Genomic DNA, 25,908 nt, shown 5'->3' on the forward strand with positions numbered 1-25,908 from the left:
ATAATACAAATACACTCGATGGGACTACTGTATTATATTGTTTTTGCACCGTTATTGTCAGAAATTCATCTATTAATACAGTTATTAATCAAATGGAATTGGTTATCGTCTATAAATTTTGTTAACTTAAATTTGCTCATCTTTTTTTTAATTAACCTTATTCAAAAGTACAAGTATACAAATAACGTTGTATACAATGTTGAACAAACACATGCCAAATACGTAAGTCACGTACATTCAGAAAGTTTATTACTGATATATATATATATATATATATATACTGATTGTTTTTAAAGGCTTTTTGTCAGTGAGCTACTAATCAATTTTATATAAGATACAGTATCATGATGAAAGTGTTTAAAATTTGGTTTTTGGTTGCTTTATTTGCATTTGTGGAGATAGAATTTAGCTAAGATGATCAACAAGTTTATAGTGAAATATACAGTTTGCTTTCTACAATAAAATAAAACATTCTCCCATTTAAACTGCTCATTTAATTTATTGCTAATTTTTCAAGTATAATTTTACATTTCACAACTCAAAGCATAAAGGATAAACTAAATACTTTATTTAGCATCCTGAGATGTTTAAGAAAAAAAAAGATTTTTTGCCAAAATATGAATTCGACCATTATTTTAAAACGGTGACGAAAAAATTACGTTTGCTAACCGTGCCGTTCGCAGTCGGTACCACGTGATTATGCGTGACGTAATTGATCATGTGATCTCTGCTTGAAGCAAAGAGAAGGGAAAATGTCGCCTACTGGCTGGTCGCGGATGCGGGCACTGTCCTTCGTTGTGTCCGTCCTCGTTTTCCTCTGCACGACCGGTAAGAATTGTGAAATAATAGACGCCATCGGTTAATCTGATCTCCTTTAGTTTTAGTATAAGTGTAACATTACCGAGTCGTGTCGTTAAAGCGGATCACCGTCGGCTAACTGAGCTAACAATGATAGCGTCGTCGATAGGTTCATTCATTTAACACTAATTTCTTTTTATATTGATGTGATGCGTCTATGCGGGGTTTTCCCATTTTACTGTGTTGTTGATAGGTTTACCTCACAGGTTGTTACTCGCTTGCCATTTTAGCGTTGTTAATTGGGGAACATTCCATTATTGCAAAAAAAAAAAACCAAACAAAAAAACAAAAACGTATTATATGGGAAATATTTTTCCCCTAAAGTGCGCTTCACCATTGTTTTGACTAGGCATTAATACACCAAGGTTATGAGATATGTATTATTGCTTTAGAGTAGTTCTTTCCTCTATGGATTGTGAGTCATGTGACAGGCCACGGAACAAGTTCCTCGCCGTCTTTCCGTCACGAGTTTCTGCCAGCCTCATGTTATTACAAAAAAAGGAACGAAAAACAATACTCATTTTTGATGGGGAATTTACGTATTGCGCCATTTTGGTTCATACATACACATTCGTCAGAATACCTAAGAATCAATAATTATGATTATAAATAAGCAAATAATCAAGCAAATAAAAAGCACATTTTCCATTACATGTGACTTTTTAAGATCTTTTCTCCATTCCATCATGTGCAGATGTCCGCGGGGATGAATTGACGGTGCTGCAAGCTCCAGAGTTTGTGTCCTTCCAGAAAGGACACTGGCCCATCTCTGGCGAGAAGATTCCCGACCTAGTGGCCCTAACCATGGGCTTCTCTGTTCAAGAGGTGACATGGCTGTTTATTATCAACCAGTCGAAGCTCTGCCACAATTATAAACCTTTACAAAGGAAAGCCTTTTAGTAAGCGTGTGTCTTGAATCCATTCAGGATCTGTCTTGGCCTGGCCTGCAGGCTGGCCCCTTGTTCCAGCGTCCCCGTGCTAATGTTCTGATCGTGGTTCGAGGAGCCGATGGCCTCGCCTTGCCTCAGGGTGTGGCCTCCTATCCCTTGGAGAATGTGAGTCATTCTGGATCTGGATTACAAACGAAACGGACCTCTGGTAGCTAATTGTGAGATTTTGCTTATTTCTTCCCAGCCGGTGCCCTTCACTCTGGATAGTGTCGCAGAGACGGTGCACTCCCTGTTCGCCGAGGACACGCCTGTCGTGCTGCAACTCGCACCCAGTGAAGAGGTACAAACGTGGTCATAACATTATTGAACCTCACAACTTGGACTTGAAGCTAACATGTTTGATGTCAACAATTTTGGGGAACCTTCAGCCCAGTGAGTATCTTAAAGTACCATTTTTTGACAATAATATATTCTATGCAGCCCCACTAGTCTAAATATGTTATTCTGTTTAATATTGCATTAGTGCAGTGCTTCTCAATTATTTTCTGTCATGCCCCCTAGGAAGAAGAAAACATCTCGCGCCCCCCACCCCCCATACGCTTCGTCATATTTCCTCGTCTGAGCTTTCGGGCGACTTTCGTTTGTCTCTTTATTTCCGTCTCTCTCCGCCTGTCTTCTCATCCCTGTTACCGGTAAATATTTTTTCATGGTGTCACTTGAGGGTCTGCTACACTTCGTGCCTACACTTCATACTCGTACTCTGTGCTGTGTGCAAAGCGCGCATGCTGACTGCAAACAAAACCCCTACACCACAGAGCGAATGCTCCCTGCGCACACTCTGCCAATGAGAGCGCCACTGCCCCCTAATGTAGTGGAGGTGCAATTGCACTTTATTCTAAGACTGTAAAAATAAATAAATAAATAAATAAATAAAATAAAATAAAGAAGCATGTTCCCCGAGGTCAAACGCGCCTCGTGCCCCCCTGGGGGCGGCCCGCCCCACTATTTGAGAAGCACTGCATTAGTGGAATGTGAGTTAAGCAGCAAAATCCAGCTGTTTTTAATCAATCTCAGGGGGCGGCCATTTTGCCACTTGCTGTTGACTGAAGATGACATAAATGCTGTAACAACCAATCACAGCGCAGCTTAAGAAAACAGGTGAGCTGTGATTGGTCGTTGCCTGCTGAGCAACATTGATGTCATCATCAGTTGACAGCAAGTGACAAAATGGCTGCCCTCTGAAATGGATAAAAACGGCTGGATTTTGCTTCATGACTCATATTCCACAAATGTAATATTAATCAGAATGTCATGTTTAGGCTAGTAAGGTCACATATAACACATTATTGCCAAGAAATGTTTCAGGTTGACTTCCACTTTAAGAAGGAAAGTGCAACTTTTTTCTTGGATAATGGGAAATGGGTCAATATTGCCACTTTTCCATTAGCCCCAAACAAAACCACATGGTCTCTGTTGCTTTTCTATTACATTTATTGCAAGTTAAAGGCTCTTGTATGGTGATTCGCAAAGCATGGGCTCCCTCTAGTGGCACCCGAAAGAACAATGTTTGATTTTCAAAATGTAGTCACAGACAATTTTTATATAACTTATGTGCACAATTAAATCAATATGTATGTATGTTTATTTTTTTATTTTTTTTATTCTGATTATGAGCAATGTTTATGTTCAAAGTGACCTATGACCCATAATGTTGCAGTGACCCTGTAAAGTCATTTTTGTGATGATTATTTAAAAAAAAAAAAAAAAACTTAAAATCTGTGCAGCCCACTGCTGAATACTACTAATAATATTGGTTATGATAGATTTTTATGTTTTGAGAAGTACTAATTTATTTGTTTTGTTTTGTTTTGTTTTGTTTTTTCAATATTTTTATTTGTTATTATTATTATTATTATTTTAATTATTTGTTTATGAGCGCTACTGTATATGTGACGTGCACCAGTGTGCTGATCATGCATCTTTTGTGTCCTCCATTAGAGGCTGTACATGCTGGGCAAAGCCAACGCCGTGTTTGAGGATCTGCCGGTTACCTTGCAGCAGATCCGAGGCCGCCTGTCACAAGATGGCTCCGTGCTGGCCACCCTGCCCCTCAACTCCCTCAGCAGGAACGCAGAGGTCACTTTCCATTAGCACCACCGTACCACACAAGAGCTACATCTGGTCTAAGCTCGCTTCTGTCGTGTGTCGCGTCTGCAGGCTGATTTGCTGTTCCTCTCCGAGATCCAAGTCCTGCATGACATCACAGCTCTGGTGAGGTGTCACTTCTGCACCCCTCCTAACGTCCGTCCTCTTCACGATGGCACTTTCTGTCACAGCTGCAAAGGCACAGGCATCTGGCCAAGGACCACTCTCCAGACCTTTACTCCCTGGAGCTGTCAGGCCTGGAGGAACTGAGCCGCGTCTACGGACAGGACTCTCCCCAGTACCGCGATGCCATCGCCATTCTCTCCTCCGTCCTGCAGAAGGTAAAAGAGGAGAAGGAGGAGACCTCCAATTCGTCGCTTTAGGCTCCATAACTATTTTTTTGTTTTGTAGTTTGGAGAGGACGTGTACGGTCTCTATGGCAACAGCGCCGTAGTGGAGGTTGTGACTGTGAAGAACTTTGAGGCTCCTGTCACCAGGAAATCCCGATCCATTTTGGAATCAAAACAGATCGTGAGTCCATATTGTGTGCAGAAGACTTCTTCCTAGTCTACAGAGAGCGTAATTAAATATAATAATAATAATAATAATAATAATAATAATAATAATAATAATAATAATCATCATCATAAATTAAATTGAAAGCCCTCCACAAATCATTTTTAAAAAGCACTTATTAGGAAAGCAGCTATTACATGTACCTTTTGTTTTCTTATTTCTTTTTCCTTTTTCCACAAATAATGCAATAATGGTACTTCACTCATTCACTCGCAGCAATTTTCACTGAAGCAACCCCCTTCGCTCCCGGCTGTTTTACTGGATTTTGACTGAATTTTGCAAGGACCACAGAATATTGAAAAAAAGAAAGATTAGTCTCCTCTTTCATCAAAAAAAGTATATTTCTGTTTCTGTTTTGCAGCAATTAGCATTAGAATATAGCTCAGTCAATATTCACATTCCTGGTGAAAACACTGACAAAAAGAGCTTGTTGCAACATGGCCCTGGTTGATCTATTATTCTCTGCTGGCCGTTTTTGTGATAACTACCATTGCTTCAACCGTTGTCTGCAGTTCAGAGGCTGCATCAAAGCCTTTTGTATGCTCAGTCTAGCATAAAAAAAACAGTATAAATATGTCTTTGGGACACTTTAAAACATTTAAAATAGAACATATTAAATTTGGGGGAGCAAAGGAGTTAAATAAAAAAAATATTCATACTGTATTGCAATTGCAATAATTATCTACCATGTTTCTGCAAATAATAGCCACAAGTGTTAATTTAATACCAGGGCTATTTTATGGTTAATGTGTTGATTGAGCATAGGCTTTTATTTGTATGAAATTTAATTATAACTGGATTAGGTATGGGCCAATTACCAGTTTGACACTTTATCGTCATTTTTAAAAAATCAAGATTTCAATAAAAGACCATTCTGGCTGTCACCGGTAATGAGCTGCTCTTCTCTGTTTCTCAGCAGAACATAATTTATATATATATTTTTTTCCCCTTCATTTTTATTCATTCTGCCATCTAACAGTAGAACATTACACAATATGCTCATCACAATACTCAACAAACATACTGATAGGCGTCAGCTCAGTGATGGGACACTGCATTATTAAGAAGAATGTTAACATTTATTTCTTAATTTAAACTTAACATGGTACACGTTTCTTCTGTACTAAATATTCTTATATAGTCAATTAAGTAAAAGTGATTATGTTCAATGAGGAGAAATGCTGTTTTTATTTACCCAAATAATTATTTATGGATTTTAAAAAGGTCAATTAAGAACTGCAATGTGTCATACGGCAATATTTTTGCTCACGGTTTCATACCATCAGAATCTAATATCAGTCTGTGCCTAAATTGCATTTTGTTAGATTGTTTTATTTGGTAGCAATGGTAGATTATACATATATTAACGTAACTCATGAAGGCTGCTATTTGAGGAAATATGGTATATTTCTCTATTAAGTGCAAATGTCCAGAAATGATTGATTAAAATGTTTGTTTTTGTTTTTCCTCCTTCTCCAGAGCAACCCAGGCAGCCCATACAACTTGGCTTACAAGTACAACTTCAACTACGCCGTGGTCTTCAACATCGTACTGTGGCTGATGATCGCGCTGGCGCTTGCAGTGATTGCCGTCGGTTACAACCTTTGGAACATGGACCCGGGCTATGACAGCATTATCTACAGGATGACCAACCAGAAAATCAGAATGGACTAAGAACCTGACCCTCAAAGTCTCCATCCATCCCCTTGGTTCCCGCTTGTGATTGTTTTGTGCTTTGTTTGTATGGTATTGAAGTAAACAGTGAGTCAGCAATTTGTTTACGACGCTGCTGTGGTAGTTGGAAATGAATATCAACATTACAACACATCATTCCTTATATCGCAGCTCACTAAGATTTTGTGAAGTATGGTCCTGTTTTGAAAGAATGTGTAAATTTGTTGTGAAAATGTTTTAAGTTAAATGTGTATATATTGAAAATGAAACTGTGTGACAAACTACTGTACTCATTATGAAAAGATTGTGTAGAAATGTGTTTTTTGCTTGGAATAACTTGGCCATTAGTTGTAAGCATGGTGCAAGAATAAGGAAATAAACTAAAATTGCAAAATTATGAATAAATAAATTATGGATCAGTGGATTACACAATGGTCAACACGTCTGATATTGGCAAAACGTTTAATTCAGTGTTTTTGCTATATTGACTTAGCAATCCTCTCAATATTTGTGGGATGCCGATCTATCTAAAAGGACGGGTTAGGAATGTCCGCTCGCCACACTGGCTCGCCATTTGTGGGCTTTTCCTGGTTCACGGTTGTCACGTGATTACGTTGCGTCACTCTGAGCCAATTGAAACGTAACTGGCACCTCTAAGCCCCGCCTTTGCCTTTCGGCGTACTTTATTGGTCGGGAGATTTTACGACACTTCCGGTAGTGCTTTTGTTTACTCGTACAGCGGAGGCAACTAAAACACAGAGGCTGAAAGTATGGTCTGACTGATTATAAAAGGTAAATTTGAGTTGTTTTTACTTAACCATTAAGTGTCTTTAATTTAGTCTAATATTTAAGGACGTTGCGTTGTAAACAATCCAGGCAGCGTCTACATCTTGAACATTCATAGTTGTTTTTAGCACTCAAGACGTGTTTGACAGTTTAACACTACATACATAAGTGTAAAAAAAATAATTATTTTATGTTTTCCATTAATGTTGCCCAAGGCTAATTCCAGTGTTATGTAAGAAGTTATTACATAATTTCTTAAAGTGAAACTAAATCTTGTGACTTAAAGGTCAAGTTCAAGAACATGTGTTCGCAATATCTGAAATATCATACTACTACGACTAATAAGAGTGTTTGGCATGGCAGCGAGCATCTACGCAGTCAGGAAGATCCGGGCGGCCATTGCTAGGAGAGAGCAACTGGAAGAGCCCATTGTGACGCCATGTAGTGCTATCGGTAAGCTGAGCAAGGCAATGACGTCGTAATAAATCGTTTACCTGAGGGCAGGGGTCGCCAACCTTTTGAAAGTGAGGGCTACTTCTTTGCTACTGATTGGTGCATGGGCCTACTAATTTGTTACACACTTCTTAAGTAACATGTTTGCTCAAATTTTCATGAATATTTGTTTAATATGCTGTTTATTATTGTTTATTAATGTTTTTTTTGCAATTATAGTAAACAAAAATATGCAGCACTATATTCATAAATCTCTACTAGTTTTTGAATTTTTAATTCAACACTTCTAAAACATTCCTAGAAAATCACAATGTCCTATCACTGGTGAGCTATTTTTAGAACAGCCCCGCAGGCTACTCATGTGGTCCTCGCAGGCGGGCGCCAGGTTGGTGGTCCCCCTTCCCGAAACCATGATATTGAACAATATTTGTTTTTAGGTAATTTTTTCTGTGAAACGTCCCACAGACACAAAATGGGTGCTTCCATGCATGCATTGTTTGAGTCAGATAGTTCACTTTCTTCTGTTCTACTCAGCTGAAAAGAGAGCGGCGCAAGCGCCACCAGAGGCCATAATGACGTCTGAAAACGGTGACATCATCAGCGGGGAAGGGGCTTCTGAGACGTCTTTGGCTGTACAGAAATATGGCTCTTGATGTTAAAACACGAATCACACTGGTCATTCATAAATAGCCAATATATAATTAGCTTTTCTTTTGTACAACAAAAAATACTAGCAACAATGTAATACTAATATCTCATATTGTTAATTTAATATTATGTAATGACCACACTGTGCTCTTGTTAAAACATTTGTGCTGTAAAGTGTTGATAATGTCTATTGCAGCGTGTGAAGACTTAACTCACAAACCTCTCCAAAGAGGCTGATCAGGTCTGATGTGCAGTGCAATAATAATATAAATAAACATGTGAAACTATGCTACCTTGTATATGCATTCTTTGCTGGATGTACAATGTATATAGCACAGCTGTAATTTTACTCAACTTTATTAATAGCGAAGTGAAGAGAAGCCAGGATAGGGGTTATGTTCTCCCTCTTACGGGCACCAGTTAGGAGACGAGTAGCAGCATTTTGGACAAGCTGGAAACGCTTGAGGGAGGACTGGCTGATTCCAAGGTAAAGTGCATTACAGTAATCCAGACGAGATGTAACAAAGGCATGGATTATCGTTCCCAAGTGCTGCTGAGATTGAAGATTCTTTACCTTAGCTAGCTGACTAAGATGAAAAAAGCTGGATTTGACAACAGCAGCAATTTGCCGGTCCAGTTTAAACTCACTGTCCATCTTAACACCCAAGTTTGAGACTGTTGGCTTAAAATGCCGGAGGACCCAAGTCAGCAAGATGAGGTGGGCCACTGGAACCAAAGACCATAACTTGTGTTTTCTTCTCATTGAAGTTCAAGAAATTTAAAGCCCCCCAGGCTTTGATGTCCTCCAGACAGGACCAAAGTGGCCTCAATGAGAAAGCGTCCTTTTTACTAAGTGGGACATAGCAATCATGTCATCCACATAGCAATGAAAAGAAATGCAATGTTTTCTGAGGATGGAGCCCAAGGGCAGCAAGTACAGTGAGAACCGGAGGGACCCCAAAATAGAACCTTGTGTAACACCATATGGCAGTGAGGGACTCGGAACATCCAAGGCTAACACCCTAACATATTTTTCATCTTATTTTATTTTTTTTGCCCTGCAATTTGGCGCCCCATCCACTTGGCAATCACCTAGCTCGTCTTTGCCCAGGGCTGGCCCTGCTTCCAAGTCATGGCCAAAGAAACTTGGTGTGGGGACATTATTGTGTAAATTAAGAGAACATCAAAGTCTGACATTAACCATAATTACCCGCTCACATATTTTGGAATTTGGCAGCGAATAAAAGATTGACGTACTTTTTTTCTTTTCTTCCCCCACACTTGCCAACTATTTGCAGGACACAAGAAGGCCAGTCACACTCAAATTCACGCCCATGGACAATTTAACAAATATTTATCAGAAGAAGCAACATCCAATTTTAGATTTTTCAATTAATAACACATTGAAAATTGCATGCTTTTACCTGTGCCTATCATACAAACCAGGAAAATTGTTAGTTTTTTTTTTTTTTTCATTTCTTTACATTTAAATCCTTACAAATCAAATTACAGGTATTCAAAGATCAACGCTTTTCAATGAGTCGAGAGTGTTGCCATTTTGACTTGTGACGTAGGCTCGGAATTTTTATATGAGCTCTATGAACTAAATTTCAATAAAACGAACAGAAAATAGATTGGAAAAAAGATGAAATAAAGAAAACAAACAAACAAAAAAGTTAGTAAATATTTGCATTTAAATTTGCATTCGTGACGTATTTCCGGTGTAACGCGGATGTCTGTCAGTGTGTGTGTGTGTGTGTGTGTTGGTTGGTGTGTGTTGGTGTGTGTCTGTATGTGTGCCGTCCAGTTCGTTTCCAGTAATGACTATTTATCATTTTTACGCGTAGCCCATGGAGTGAAGTGCTCGTTCTCAGATATTTATCTGCACGTCTCCATCATCTCCATATAAAGCAAAAGTGAAACTCCGGAATATGGTAAGGGTCTACTGGTCTACCGGTCTTGTGCATCTTTGTTTGAGGGAGCCAGCACCATTGCTAGCTCTGTGGGCTAGCTTGGCTAACCGCGGTTTTCATTTTCATTTGAAATGCACTGTGTCTGCTGGGACGAAAACGCTGTCACATTCGCGCAGACTTGAATGGCGACATTTAAATAACCTTAGTTGAAGTTGCGTGGTTAAACTAAACAAATGTTTCTTTGTTTTTTGTTTTTTTTAACCATTGCCTTCACGTGCTATGGGAAAGATGGACCTTACCACTTGGACACTCTTAATTACGACCAAGTTCTGTTCATCTGCTTTTGCAACACATACAACTGGTATAGTATTTGCTCGTAAAACCGATCAATTACGGCAAACAATGAGTTGTAAAGGACAGGACATTGAATTGTGTATACTACATAATTGTGTAGATTCTAAAATAACCTGCTCGTGGAAGACAATGCCTTTATAATTGTAATATTTCTTGCCATTCGCGAATCCTGCAGCACTATCCGCCATGTTTAAACTTGAAAGGTTCTTTTAACTCGTAAACACGGGTATCAAAATAAATTCCCAGTTGTCCAGTTGAAAATACGATATGAGGGGGCGTTCACGTGCAATTTTCTACTTGAAAAGTGTTATTTACCATAATTTCGATACCACATGAAGGCAGCAACGCGACGACCTCAAAAGCATTACATGAACTAAAGATGTATAGCCCCTTCCGGTGTGACGTCACGTTTAAGTGCGCCCCTTGCGGTGGAGGGCAGGGCGTCAATGCAGTGAATTGGTAAACAATCAGTGTGACCTAGAAAATAGGTCAAACAGTTGATAAATGAGCGACCAATGCTATGGTGAACTTGTGTGCGGTCAACGGATGCTCTAATAGCTCAAAGAGAGATGAGATCGCTCTTTCGGCTGCCGGCAATGATTCTAAACCAGGCGGAAGACAGTGAGAAGTGAAAGTCGACCACGGTGGCGAGCGCCAAACTACGATGCAACTGCTTTGCACCCACAAAAAGTATGAGGATATGCTCAGATCATTTTATATCAGCTGTGTTGGAGAAGGGAAACATGCAAAACCTGCAGGACTCCGGCCCCTGAGGACCGAGTTTGCCCACCCCTGCCTTAGAGCATATAGAATGTTGTCAAGAAATTTTAGTAATGAATTTAAAAAAAAAAAAGTACAGAGCAGGATTCAGACCCATGACCATGCACTTTTGGGCTGACTGACTGAAACATTATGCCAAATCTAGTATGGCATAGAATTTGTACTTGTAGTTATCGCTCAATTCACAACAAAATAGCGCTAAGTGGCAAAAAACCCCAACTTGTGCTTATGAGCCGAATTTCAATTTGCTACTCTGTCCATTTTCCTCCCAAGCTTGTCATGTCTGACCTGTTGTGTTCTGTGTCCTAGTTTTGCTACTGCGCCTTACTCATTTGGCAGTCATGATGGGGACCCAGAAAGCCAGAATGGCGCCTCCATTTACAGTTGATAGGAATAAGCTGGTAAGTGGGTCTCAGCTGTGGACACCGCCAGTCTTCTCTCTGAAGGCAGGACTGTCCAATTGTACAATCACACATGCAACATTTAATTTCTGAAGTTCTTTCATCGAGATTTGTGATTTACCTCTCTGTGGAATGGTTATCAATAATTAGGAATCACATAACAGAAACACCAGAGTCAGACAGGAAAATTTTGTTTCCCATTTTGCCTTTGGATATTCCTGCCCTGAGATTGGCTGGCAACCAGTCCAGGGTGTACCCCTCCTGCTGCCCAGAGCCAGCTGAGATAGCCCCCCCCGCGACCCTTGTGAGGAATAAGCGGTCAAGAGGATGGTTGGATGGATGGATATATGTTCCGTATGCAATACAGTGTTCCCTCGTTTTTCGCTGGGGTTAGGTTCCAAAAAATACCCGCAATAAATGAAATCCGCGAAGTAGTTAGCTTTATGTTTTACAACTCTTATAAATGTTTTAAGGCTCTAAAATCCCCGACCGCACAATTTATACACTTTTCTCATTGAGGCATTTACATGTTCTCACATTTCTCTCTTGTTCAAACTTTGACAATGTTCAAACCTTCATAAATTTTATAAAATGGGTATATTACTGTAAAAAAATATGCAAAATTGCACTTAAAAAAAAATCCGCGATACAGCGAGACCGCGAAAATTGAACCGCGTTATAGCGAGGGAAGACTGTATTAAGAATCAGCAAATGACCTGTGACAGCTTCACACTCTTTGCTTGATACCTGTATGATGACACAAGACATGGGTCATTTTTTTCCCCCCAGAAGATGTGGGGAAAAAATACTGTATAACCAAATACTGGTTATGTTATTTTACTTATTTCATTTCTGTGGTGGAAATAGATGATCTGAACTAGACAATTTTAGCAGAGGTACCCGACATTCCGAGGAGATGTTTATGGTACAAAATACATTTTTGTCAAAAATAGGACTTAGACCATTATTTCACATATGAAAATATGATCTCTGACACTAGAGCAGCATCATCACTAGTCTTTGCAGACGTACATTTTCCTGGAACAAATGTTATCAGGATATGTAAATGGCTTTCATTATTTTTGCATCAAATAGCAGAGGCACCAAAGTGTAGCTCAACTTGGTTAGCAGTAGCATTTATGCTTTAAAAATAGCATAGCGCTTGTTATTATAGTTTCCCTCCTCCCTGAGCTCCCTTCAGTGGACAACTGCTTACCACATTGGCCTCCCTGTGTGTTTGCATGTTGTCTCTATGCCTGTGTGGAGTTTCACTGCATACTGCGGTTTCCTCCCATGTTTTAAAAACTGCGAATGGCTGGTGACCAGTTCAGTGTGTAACCCGCCAACTGCCCAAAGACAGTTGGGATAGGCTCCAAAATTAATTCAAGCTAGGCTAGTAATGTGCCTAAATTATTTATAACAATGTAATTAGAGATGCAGCTATTGGAAATTTTTAGAGTTTCTACCCAATAATATTCCGTTGATTAATCAAGCAATCTGATAAAGATTGATTTGGAATTATTGTTGTAACAGCAAAATGTGCACGTGAGGTGCAGGTTTTGTTGTTGTCCACTTGGGGTCGACATTCTCACGTTCACAATGACATCCTTGACTTCAAATCTGTGTAGCATAAAAGATGGCTCATGGCCTGAATCAGTGGCTAACACTTACCAAGTCTGCATACTGTTGAGCGCTTTGGGCGTAATTTGAGGCCATAGCAGCTTATGTATGAATGTGCATGTTAATTGTTTATTTTGTTACCGTTTGATCAATAAATCAGATGAAAGTTTGCCGTCATAGACGACAGGACGTACTGTTGTGTTACTTGATTTAGTTTTGTTTTGCAATGGACACATTACACTTGAACTTTTATCTTTTTTTTTCTTCTTTTTTTTTCTATGTCCATTCTGTTTTTTGTTTTTTTATATACCTGTATACTATTTCCTCCTGCAATGTTTTTTTTTTTTTTTTTTTTTCTACACGGACAGCTGCGCTCATCTGCAGTAATACTAGTCTGTGTGGGGAAAAAAGATCACTTCAAAGCTTTGAGGCAGATTTTGCTTAATTGATGTAATCAAATCAGTTGTTATTGATTAATCATTTCAGCCCTAAATCCGATATGTATGAGATTCCGTATTGTATACTGTAAGAGTTTGGACTCATACCTAAAATCGACACTATTATGTCACTATTTATTTATATCGTTTACCGTTTAAGCGGTGACTCCCAAATCAACTTGAATGTGCTACTAATTGTACTTTTAGGAAATGTGACATTACCTGACTGACTGACTGACTAACTAACTGACTGACTGACTAGATGGTAATTTATAGCAGTTTCACTCAGCTGCTGCAATTTGGTGCATAGTTTTAACAAATCAACTTCTGAGGAATGAAACTCTGTTGCGTGCAGTTTATCAGTACAGTATGTAAAATATCCTGGGTTCTTAAAACCATTTTTGTAATTATATGCAAGGCTGGTAACAAAAAAAAATCCTATCAATTTCAAATGGATAACCCACTCAGAATCTCCTTATCAGAGTTTGGAAAGTTAGAAAGACAGGTACCAGGCTTATCATATTCCTGTAAGAGCAAACAAATGTCGTATGGTTGTGAATGTCATGACCAATCTCGATCATTCTCGAGAGCTCATTATTATTTTTTGTTTTGTTTGTGAATAGGTGTCCTGCGCCGCAATTCCTGGTTGTAAACTCCAGAAATCAGATTTAAAGCTCAAAAAAGGATCCAAGACATTTGATCACAATCATGCCGCTATGGTCAAATGGGGGATGGCCAGGTAAGTCAATACCCCACAGTCGTTTGTCTTAGCATCCAATCCCAATGCAATGATTTCCAATGATTAAAGAAACAAAACATGTGCTAGCACAAAAGTTCTATAATTTTATGACACACTAGTTCTAATACCTATTCAACTGCGGCTCCACCATATGTATGATATAACCACTGCTGGTTGTTCATTAGTCGAGCAGCTTCTGTGAGTGAGCGAGTGGGAAAAAAAAAAAAAAAGGCCCCTTTAACATCCTTCAATACCAAACTATCACCCAAAACTGAAGAAATACTAACAACTATTGCCCCAACTTAACCCATTTAGACAATAAACTAAATACTAAAATTTAGTAAAACCATGTGACCACCCCCTACACACTCCTCCACTTGGTCAAACCCACAAACTTTTAGCAGTGTCTGATGACTCAGGACTCGTTTGACCTGACACCACCCTGGACACAAGAAGAGCATGTGAGTAAAACAATACACCCCACACTCAAATCATTCACCGCACGCACACAACACCCAACAGGATAGCCAATTTAAAACATACAGTAGAAAATATTGCACATTGCTCAATTACATCTATTCCACAGGCTGGCGCCCTCCCCGGATGCCATCACGACCAGACCGTTGGCAACCAGTTCAATAAATATTTAACAACTATATGAAAAGACTCTTTCTTGTGCAAATTAACATTCTCTTAAGTGACTTGTGCAAAAGTGCTTCTTATAAAGTAGACATAACGAACAGTTTGTTCGTTAGAGGTGGTATATTGCGTTTGCCAACCTGAACGAGCGTCATATCAACGGTTTCATCGGGATGGCCAGGCTGTGTTTGGTCTGCACATGCTCTGTTTTTATGTAACTGCATTATGACATCATCGTTTCCGCACTTTAAAATGGCGGTGTCCTGCTAAGTGCTCGTCTGCGAAGGGAGAACTAGTTTTAGATTACTTAGAACTTGTTTTTATCAATAAGTTGCTTTAATAAGTGTTAAAACTATCACAACTACTGTGCTAAATGACAAAAGAACTCTTATCGTGATAAATCATGTGACCGATCTCTGTGCATTCCATGGCTGTAACAAGACTAATCTGATTCATGGAGAGGAGCATGTAAACGTTAGATTGGAATGAATCATGTTACATGTAAACCGGTGACCAGGGATCTTCATTCGGATTCTTTCAGAATGATTTCAATCGGAATGATAAAAAAAAAAAAAAAAAAAAGTCCCCACGTAAACCCGGCTAGTGTAATGTGAGGGTTCATATAGATAGAAATCGAGCTTTTTCCTTGAGGAGGGGAGACTGATTTGATTAATCAAGTCAAAAATTCACTACAGGAGAAATGTGTATGAAATGTTTTTTGTTCTAGTTGGCACTGGAGCAGCAGAATAGCCTCTTAGTCTTAATCACTTCCTTTGAACCAAGCTTATCAGATTCAGGAACCACCAAATGGTTCATCTATGTCAGCTGATGGCCTACCCATCCTCCTTTTGCATCACCTTATAATTTCTGCGGTGGTGTTTTAGCAACAACTTAAACTGCCAGCTAAACAGATGTTGTCAATAATACCGCTCTTTGGTTCTGCAGAAGGAGGCTTTGTCTGGTCCTGACCGATGTTTTTAAGACGGAGGTTGGCAAGGCTTTTTTGGACAAGCAACTGGGTCGCACCTGCGGCAACATGGCACAAACGGCGAGCAAGAGCTACCCGAGCAAGAAAGAAGCCATCAGATGTCAAGGCCAGAAGCCACACAGGAATGGAACAAACAAGACTGCAAAGCCAAAATGCCTACAAAGGTAGTATGAGATTTTAATGGAGTAAATTTGATCCTGGAAATTTGGAGAAGTAACTGGACATTCTCCAAAAATACAGACATTTTTTGTCTTTAAAGTACAGGTACTAAGTCTGAACACCGAAACTTGATTGTAGGGGGTCCACTGGTTTGGACATTGTTCCATTCCTATGTAACCTGAATTTATATGAAAGGTACATCTATGCAGTAGTAAAGTCATAATTCACTATTTGGTTAGGTTGATATTTTGCCCCCACAAATAGTGGGAGTGTGGTGCGACACATCACATTGACACAGCTCATATTCTAGCCTACATCTGGTCTTATTTTATTGTCAACTTGTTGTTCCTGAAGCCCTCTGTTCACATTTTTGGGTGGAATGGCTCAGTGGTGGAGTGGTCACCTTCCAACTGCGAGGTTGTGGGTTAGATTCCTCAGCACTTGTGGCCATGTCGAAATGTCCTTGAGCAAGACATTGATTTGCTGCCAGTGAACCTGGCACTGTGGCTGCGTCTTGCTTGGCAACATCCGACCACTGATGTATGAATGTGTGTGTGAAATTGGTGAATGCGAGGCTTTGTAAAACACTTTGGACACCATATGGTGTAGATAAACCACTAAATAAAAAGTTACCACCGCTTTCTTGGGTACCAATGAGTCGTTTTGCCAACCCTTCGATGGTGGCATCACAAAAAAAAAAAAAAAAAAAAAAAACAACTTGAAGGACCTTTTGTGTCTCTGCAGGTCGAGCTTCAAGAAGAGGTTACATCACATTAACAATGGTGAAACAAACAAAGATGTGGAGCAGGCAGTCCTTGTCAGTGCAAATGGGGAGGACTACAGAGTTGTCGGTAGGTAGCTAGCAAGTTAATGCAATGGCAAGTCGAAGCTCCGAAGCTTGGCCCGAGAGCGCCTCGACATCTATGAAAGTTAAATTTAATAAGTGTAACAAGTATAAGGGTGGGAACCGTGTGGAGGTGTTCTTAATGGATTAATAGATTTGTAAATACAAAAACAAAACGTCAATCTAAACTTTATGGAAAGTCACGAAATGAATCACCGGCGAAAAGTGAGGGAACACTGTACACTAGCAACTTATGAAACACTATTACCAAATAACGGTTTGCTTTTGTGCTACACCATATATTGGGCGGAACATATCCACGATATACAGTTCCCCACAAAAGCATTGGAACAGCAACCTTATTCATTTTGTTTTTGTTATATACTGAAGACATTTTGACTTTCAGATCAAAAGATGAAGATGAGAAAGAAGTTCAGAATTCCATCTTTTTTTTCATGGTACATCTAGATGTGCTACCCAACTCAGCACAGAGCACCTTTTGTTTGACCCACCCACTTTTACGAGCTGTTTGCTCGCTATTGTCCATCACAAGTTCAGTGCATGTTTAACACTAGCACCAAGCCATTATTTGTCTTGGACAAAAAGCATCTGCAATGACGTAGCACATTTTTCCTGTCCTACTTTGTTGACAACACAGTGTTCTTAGCGGCAATCAGGTTGTCAGTACTTGTGGGGTTTTGTCGACAGACTGCGGCTTGTCAGTGTGCTGGAAGCCAGCAGAGGATGCCGGAGACGCTAATGAGTTTTCCCCAACTTGCATCAAGGACATTGGGAATCAAGAGAAACATTGTCTGGTGAGTGGTCGCCAAACATTCCAGCATTATGATGGTAACTGATACGGATAGTGCACATTTGACTAAATTTCCTATCATTTTGTACCCCCCTACCCCTCACCTCCCATTTTAATAAGTTGGGGCAATCTTGCTAAATGTCAGTGTCTGTTGTATTGAGTAGAATAATGTTACCTGTTGCATGGTTTGCATACATTTAGCTCCTCACATTCTCCTCTTTAGACTGCACTCATATAAACAGTAGATAGGCTCCAGCACCCCCACGAACCTTGTTGATTAATAAGCGGTTAAGAAAATGGATGGATGGATGGCCACCATCCATCCATCCATCCAGTTTCTTCTGCTTATCTGGCGTCAGGTCGCAGGGGGCAGCACAGACTTTGCTTTCCACAGCCACTTAGTACAGCTCTTCCAGCGTGTTCCCAGGCTCACAATATAAACCATTTCATAACACAGTAATAATATACAGTGGTCCTTCGCTATCTCGCGGTTCGGGTATTGCGGATTCACTATTGATGGTGACTACCCCAAATGTTTTATATATAACACTGCAGTTTTTTTTTCTTCTGCTATTCGTCTGATTACATGTATTTAGTATAACTAAGTGTTTTGAAGGGTGAGAACTGGGGTAGGACAATGCAGTGATCACAAGATTTGCATAAAATCCAAAATATCTGTCGATCCGATATGGCCAATCAGATGGGTGGAAAGTCTACTGTATGGTAGTTGTCATGGCGTCCCTGTCTGCTTATGCAGACCCCACCAAAACCACGGGGAGCCTTTCGTTTGGAAAGTGGGCACCTGTGCGCTGCAAGACTTGCATATATGATAAATGGGTCAGTCGGCTGCGAACAGATGTTTACGTGGTTGCATTTGGCTTACGTATTGGCTCACTCACGTACTACTACTCTGAGAATACATAAGCTTGTCTACCGATTGGCTTGCGATGCAACTCACATGTATTTGTTCAAGTGCATCTAATTAGGCCTTTTAACACTGCACTGGCAGTTCTCCGTCTCCATTCATTGTGTATGTGCTGCGAGAGTTCAAGTACAAAATGTCCTGTTACTTCACGACACAATGTACAAAGTGGTTATTTTTTACATCATAAGGCACATACAATAAGGAGAGAAGCTGGCTGGTATTTTGTGGTGTCAGAGTACTAATAGCAACAGATAAAGCATCAGAACAAAACTCCTTGTTACTTTCTGGTTGGCTGCTTCACAAGCACTGCCAAATATGGGCAAGCTTGCACGGGTTAGTGCCATCTCTGCGTGCTGCCGTGCAGTAAAGACCAAGAAAACCAAGTGGAGTGTGAAAAGGTCTTTAGATTGGGGTCACAGGTCACTACTTATGCAACTATGGCACTTATAAGAGAAATGAAAGTACCCCGGCTGGTTGTAATGAAGTAGTGCCTCTTTGCCTCTTTGCTTCTAAAAATGGTGAACCAACAAAGTCTGCAAAATTTACTTTATCAATGATAAATTAATCAATGTGAATCTCTAGTAAGAATCAGACACTCAAACGTTTTCTGTGTTATTTGTGAACAGAAGAGGAAAAGAGGCAGACCGCCCAAGTGCAATGGAACAAGCAGCCAGAAACGGCAACGAGAAAGCGTGCTTCGCCTTACCGGGGAAGGTGGACGAGACAAAGGACTGGCCCCGGTTAGTCTGGTCGAACCCGGAGAAGACTGCGATGCGGACAACACGGTCAGCAACGTAGTGCAGTTCTCCTTGGGAGCAGTTGGCAGCGCAGTCGCCAATACTAATTCAGAGTCGGCAGACGTCAACGGAGTTCCCGGTTGCAGTCGGGTACCCACCCAGGACAATTCAGCTCCAACCATCACAGGAGAGCCAAGTGAGTACACATAGAAATAATGACGCATGTTTCCTACTGCCAGTGAAAGCATTTGATGTACCTTTATAAAACATTGGAATAGTTAAGACATTTAACTTACAAATGCTCATAATACAAAGTTAGCTGGGATAGGCACCAGCACACCCATGCCAGGACGGTGAATGGATGTTAGGTTTCTATTACTTGTCCCCCCCTCCCCCAATAAAACAAAAGCAAATCATGCTTTGGACAACCATAATAATATAAATATATTTTTGGAAAAGGATAATGCTGTATGAAAATATAAAAAAAAAAAAATAATAATCTAAAAAAAAGTGTCAATCTATGAAAACCAAAAATTTACTAAAACAAAAATTACTTTTGTTTATTGGATAGAAACTTTTAGAAAGAGAGAGAAAAAAAAACTAAAACTGAACTAGTGCACTATTTTTATTGCATAGCAACAATATATGCAGTCTGCCGGTTTCACTCTGGAAAAGGCACTTTTTAAATACAGGATTTAAACAAACAAACAACTTCTCAATTTAGAGATCAGGGCTTGTCTTCATTTGAAGTTTATGAAGTTTGAAGTTTATTGAACATATGCATATATACATATATAATTATATAAACACATAAACAAATAAAGAAAGTTAAAAGTAAAAAATAAAAGAAACATCCAATAAATATCGATGTATATGTTCAAGGGAGTAGGAAGAAGTTGAAAACTGATCCAGTCCTACCCCTTATTCTTCATATCCTATCACTTATTTACAATAAATTACATTTTAATAAAAGAAAATATATAATCCTACTCGTATAAAAAATAAAAATAAATAAAAAATACACAATAGTAACACACATATATACAAATTTCATTACACTCATATTGATACATCAAAGAAAAATAAGTAAATAAATCATTTCTACAATCTTCTTAACTCATATCTGATTTAAATAATAATATTGAACTTTACTTTTAAACATTTTTTTAAATTCAACAAGTGAATTACATCTTTTCAGGTCAGTTCCCAAGTTATTCCACAAATTAACTCCTTTAACGGAGACACACCTTTGCTTAATATTTGTTCTTGTTTTGTTTTTTTTGTACACACTTGTACCCCTTATCTCATAAGGACAGTGTCTAATTTCAAACAACTTTTGAGTACTGTGGCAGAGTAGATTATTGTATACTTTGTACATTATTTGTGCTATTTTAAACTCAACCAAGTCATAAAATTTCATTGTATTTAATTTAATAAATAGTGGATGTCTTGATTCTGTATATTTTGATCGATTAATAATCCTTACGGCTCTTTTTTTGCAATTTAAAAACAGCGTCGGTATTTGTTTTATATGTATTTCCCCAAATTTCCACACAATAGGTCAAATATGGTAATAATAATGTATTATATAATGTATATAGTGAATTCATGTTCAGGACCTCCTTGGTTTTATAGAGTATCCCTATGATTTTTGACATTTTCCTTTTAACATTTTCTATGTGTGGTTTCCAACATAATTTATCATCAATAACTACTCCAAGGAATTTATTTTCATACACCCTTTCTATTTCAATTAAATTCACCATAATTTTAACTTGATGAGTGATTGGTCTAGTACCGAAAACTATGAACTTGGTTTTATTTAAATTTAATGATAATTTATTCATATCAAACCAATTTTTTATTGTACTTAATTCATACTCCACAGTAGTCAGAAGCTGCTTCAAGTTGTCTCCAGAACAGTAGAAAGTTGTATCATCCGCAAACAAGACACTCTTGAGTATTTTCGAGACACAACAGATATCATTCATATACAATATAAATAATTTAGGGCCCAGCACAGACCCCTGAGGAACTCCATGAGTAATCTTCAATTGTTTTGAATTTGTATTATTAAACTGCACATACTGATATCTATCATCCAAATAACTTTTTATCCATTTATATGCTAAGCCTCTTATACCATATTTCACTAATTTATTCATTAATATAGAATGGTCTATGGTGTCAAATGCTTTCTTTAGATCCATAAATATCCCAACAGTAAATTTTTTATTGTCTATGTTGGTAGCTATTGCCTCTACAAGTTCCATGACTGCCATTGAGGTGGTCCGTTTTTCTCTAAAACTGTACTGATTTTCACTCAAAAGCTTATGTTTCTCAATAAAATTATCCAGTCTATATAAAAATAATTTTTCTAGAATTTTTGAGAACTGTGGCAACAATGATATTGGTCTATAGTTACTAAATATATGTCTATCACCACTTTTGTAAATAGGAATTACTTTTGCTATTTTCATTTTTGATGGAAATATACCAGTTTGGAAAGACAAATTACAAATATATGTAAGAGGTTTTACAACATATTCTATAATACTTTTTACCAGTGTCATATCTATATTAAAATAGTTGGTAGACTTTTTATTTTTTAATGTTTTTACAACATTTAATACTTCTATATCATTAACACCATTAAGAAACATAGTGGATGAATTATTTACAACGTACTTATCTATTTCATGTTTATTTCTTGTCTCTGGAATTTCATTTGCCAAATTACTACCCACATCAACTAAATATTCATTGAAGTTATTGACTATGTCTGAAATTTTATCGATTACACTGTCTTTATCTTTTATAAAATATTCTGGATAATTAATTTTTTTAGATCTATTTTTAATTACATCATTTAGTATTTTCCATATTTCTTGCATATTGTTTTTATTCTGCTCTAGTAATGCATGGTAATGATCTTTCTTCCTTATACGTATAATATTTAATAATTTATTTTTATAGGTCTTATACTTTGTTCGCAGGCGGGGCCGAGGGAATTTGCCGGCTGCGTGACGTCACTCCCGCGGCAATTTGAAAGCACGCACGGATTATTATTTTTTTTCACTCACTCATTCACACATGTAAGCTTCTGTGAGTGAGTGAGTGAGTGAGTGAGTGAAAAAAACAAAAATTTTTCATATCGATTTTTCATATCGTGCATCACTAATTTTAACCCATAGGCCATATCTTGTTTTGAAATGACTTAGTCAGAAGCATCAAAAAGCCCAAAACGGGTCACAATACTGCCTACGAGTTTTAATTAAGGTCTTGAAAACACACTTTTATAACAATTTAAGTACATGTAAACGTATAACATAATACCTTAAGCAAGAGCAAATATTGTACAATGTGTACTCACGATGATGATGAAGCTGCCACGATATGTGTATGATATCATGATATCATCATATGAGTACACATACACACATCATAGTTTCAATGCTGAAATTTAGGTGTCCTATTTCAAAACGAAGAAGCACATTGGCAAACTTGTCTGGTGGTGATATTGACCGTTGAAAATGTTCCGCCTGGATAAGCATAATAGTACCACTGTGCATTAACATAATTTTTATGTTTTTGCATCTAGTGACAGAACTTAGATACGATAAAATAGTGACGCTCTGTTTGCCTAAATCAATACATATTGAGTATTTTTGTGTATGACAATTTTTTCTGTATAACTATTTTTATAATTGATATCCTTTGTAAGATCTTCAAAGTCACTTTTGAATTTTACCTTGGAAACGATAAATGTGAAGCAGATTTAGGTTAGAAGTCCAGAGCCCTTAAGGTAGCATTGTGTTGCAAAGGAATGCAAAACATAGGGGCATATTCACTAAGAATGCGCTGCGTCCGGTAATAGCGCGAAATATTGCACCACAACTGCACCCGCAGTCTGCGCCCAGTTACCCACCTATTCACTAAGGATATTGCTCCAATCATATACCGTTGCAAACACGCCCCACAAAACTGACAGCTTGGAGCAAATTTGCACCTGATTTACCACACATGGCAATGCCATTGCCGATCAGCACCGGGTTACGTGTCCTAAAACAAACATCGAAAGATTTCTCCCCCCCAAGGCCCCCCCCCCCTCTCTCTCTCTCTCTCTCTCTCTCTCTCTCTCTCTCTCTCTCTCTCTCTCACTCTCTCTCTCTCTCTCCTCTCTCTACTCTCTCTCTCTCTCTCTCCTCTCTCTCTCTCTCTCTCTCCCCCCCCTCTCTCTCTCTCTCTCTCCTCTCTCTCTCTCTTCTCTCTCTCTCTCTCTCTCTCTCTCTCTCTCTCTCTCTCTCTCTCTCTCTCTCTCTCTCTCTCTCCCCCTCCCCCTCCCCCTCCCCCTCCCTCTATCCTCACTGCGTGCCATGGATGTTGTGCTGCAAATGGCCCGCACTGCTGTCAGGATCGAGGTTGGAGCAGTTAATACATGCTTTCCAAAAACATTATTTGCGCCACGCAAACGCGGTGTGGCTATTTGCGCTGGCAATAGTGAATTAGACGCTGTATATCAATGAGTCTTATTTGCATTGGGGTTGGCATATTTTCCGTCAAATCTATACAAATTACCTCATTTACAAACACGCATATAACACCGGAGCACCATGACGCAATCTGTTTGGCCGCGCACTTTGTGACGGATTTCCCCATCTGCGCGTGTTTAGTGAATTAGGCGCTCGCAGATTGCTCCATTTTTGCCGGTTAGCGCGGTGCAAAGGGGACACAAACCTTTAGTGAATAGGCCCCATAGTGACTATTTTTTTTTTCTTCTACTTTCTACTTCCATGTCACCTTAGGCTTAGGTGTTCCATACATAAGCCTTTTTTTTTTTTTTTTTTTTTTTTTTGCTGTTCGTTCTTGTTTAATCAGGTGTATCATCCCTTTTTGATCTTTTTTGCTTGCAGTAGTGCTTTCCAGTGATGATGAAGAGAGTGACAACGTTATTCGACGTCGAGTCAGAGATAGTCGTCGTACACTGTTTTCGGCAGGAGATGCAGATGCCGGCGGGCATTGTGGGCAGCATTCGTCACAGGAAATTGTGTCCAAAAAGCCCGATAGCCCTGGCTTGCAGAATGCGGAGGTGGGCTTAATATCTCCTTGTATTCCATTCAGATATGTAAAGGTCACCTTGTAGGACCACAATTTTATATGATAAGGTTGTTAGTTCTAAATATTTTTGGTTCAGAATGTTGCTGCACAAGTGCTGTCTAGAAGTACCAGACAAATTATAATTCCCTCAGAAAGCAAGCGTAAAAGACAAAAGTTTAAATTGCACAAAACATCAATAAATTGAGGACTGTCACTGTTTAACATAAATTTATATTCATTTCTAATGTAGTGTTGTGAAACCTCTGAAGGTCATTATTGGACAGTAAAGAATTGGTATCTTTTAAAATGAAAATGCTAGATACATTATATGGTTTAAAGCTCAAGGGAAGCTGGATTTATTTATTTATTTTTTATTTTTTTAAGAGATGTGTCCAGCAGGGGGAGCTTTAGTAACGATGTAGATAAATGAATAGAAATGCATTGCTGCATTTTGTACTCAACATTTGTATTGATTGTGTAATGTAATGCCTGATGGCTCACACACTGGGTTGTAGTTTTGTTTTTTGTTTTTTTAAAAAAGGGCCATTGATTTTGACCCTGTGTGTGATTGGCTGGCAACCAGTTCAGGGTGTATCCCGCCTACTGACCAAAGACAGCTGGGATAGGCTCCAGCGACCCTTGTGAGGAATGAGCGGTTTAGGAAATGGATGGATGGATTTTGACCCTGTGTTTAAATTTTTCCCGTTGTGTACTCGCACATGATGTGACTGAGATACCAAGTCTTTGTACTATGCTGTGTATGCAAGTCATCCATGTTTTCTGTACAGGTGTTGTATGTGGTTGTTGGCGACACCGGATCAGTTTCTCCAACCCCCCGAATTGACCACCCTTCCCTAGCTGTGGCCTTTACCTCCATGTTCTGCGGAGGCTACCAAGGGGAAGCAAATGGAAACCTCATGGTAAATGATGATTCCGCGTCATGTTAGCATCAACATTTTAAGGAAATAACCGTGATGTAAATGGACTTGTTTCCCCCCCCCCCCCTCGACAGGTATTGAACCAAAAAATCATCATACCATTGACAGGTAATGTGTTGTTTCCCCTCACGCCACCTTCTCACAAGCTAAGTGCTCTATTTTAGACAGACTATAGGAAAGGCTACCAGAATGTGTTTTCCAAAAGTAGATGCCCTCCCAAGATTCGAGAGAACCTCTTGAAAGCATTAACTACCAAATCCTGAAGAGTATACAATACTGACCTCTTTTCTCATGAACGGTGTACCACAATATATGGCCAAAAAGTGGACTGTACATAAAATAAATAAGTCATGCACCTTACATAATGTAAATCTTTCCCTGGCAGAACTTCAATCAATACATCTTCTGTAAAGATTGATGAAGATAAACATGTTTTAATTATTATTCTAGTACTATACTGTAATATACATTTTAGTTAAATTATGAATATTTATGA

At 38.8% G+C, this 25,908-nt stretch overlaps 2 protein-coding genes and 1 long non-coding RNA gene across 7 annotated transcripts in view; all 3 read left to right on the forward strand.

The window, feature by feature from the left end:
* Positions 1-25,908, forward strand: part of LOC144030069 (sentrin-specific protease 7) — a 62,559-nt gene that overhangs the window by 29,802 nt on the left and 6,849 nt on the right. For 3 of the 5 annotated variants that reach the window (XM_077536007.1, XM_077536009.1, XM_077536010.1), the window contains 3 exons: positions 24,291-24,466; positions 25,263-25,394; positions 25,487-25,520. In XM_077536007.1, the coding sequence (XP_077392133.1) occupies positions 24,291-24,466; positions 25,263-25,394; positions 25,487-25,520 (342 nt within the window). Of the gene's footprint in view, positions 1-9,780; positions 9,965-11,386; positions 11,479-14,158; positions 14,275-15,858; positions 16,066-16,804; positions 16,912-17,612; positions 17,720-19,266; positions 19,574-24,290; positions 24,467-25,262; positions 25,395-25,486; positions 25,521-25,908 lie in introns of those variants that run through there. The other 2 variants (XM_077536006.1, XM_077536008.1) reach the window with 2 other exon arrangements.
* LOC144030931 (renin receptor-like) lies at positions 683-6,578 on the forward strand. Its single transcript, XM_077537597.1, has 9 exons — positions 683-828; positions 1,553-1,683; positions 1,785-1,913; positions 1,993-2,088; positions 3,747-3,884; positions 3,966-4,019; positions 4,085-4,234; positions 4,305-4,424; positions 5,949-6,578. The coding sequence occupies exons 1-9, from the start codon at positions 753-755 to the stop codon at positions 6,141-6,143; spliced, it is 1,089 nt and encodes a 362-aa protein (XP_077393723.1). The 5' UTR covers positions 683-752; the 3' UTR covers positions 6,144-6,578.
* On the forward strand, positions 6,846-8,322 carry LOC144030734 (uncharacterized). Its single transcript, XR_013287345.1, has 3 exons — positions 6,846-6,935; positions 7,293-7,382; positions 7,917-8,322. It is a non-coding gene; the product is annotated as an uncharacterized LOC144030734 (long non-coding RNA).

This window comes from Festucalex cinctus, chromosome 11 (assembly GCF_051991245.1).
Source record: "Festucalex cinctus isolate MCC-2025b chromosome 11, RoL_Fcin_1.0, whole genome shotgun sequence".
Lineage (NCBI taxonomy): Eukaryota > Metazoa > Chordata > Actinopteri > Syngnathiformes > Syngnathidae > Festucalex > Festucalex cinctus.

Coding starts and splice junctions, on each gene's coding strand:
- LOC144030931 (XM_077537597.1), top strand. CDS start 753: ATGTCGCCTACTGGCTGGTCGCGGATGCGGGCACTGTCCTTCGTTGTG. Junction 1,684..1,784: donor TGGGCTTCTCTGTTCAAGAG/GTGACATGGCTG, acceptor GAATCCATTCAG/GATCTGTCTTGGCCTGGCCT. Junction 1,914..1,992: donor CCTCCTATCCCTTGGAGAAT/GTGAGTCATTCT, acceptor ATTTCTTCCCAG/CCGGTGCCCTTCACTCTGGA.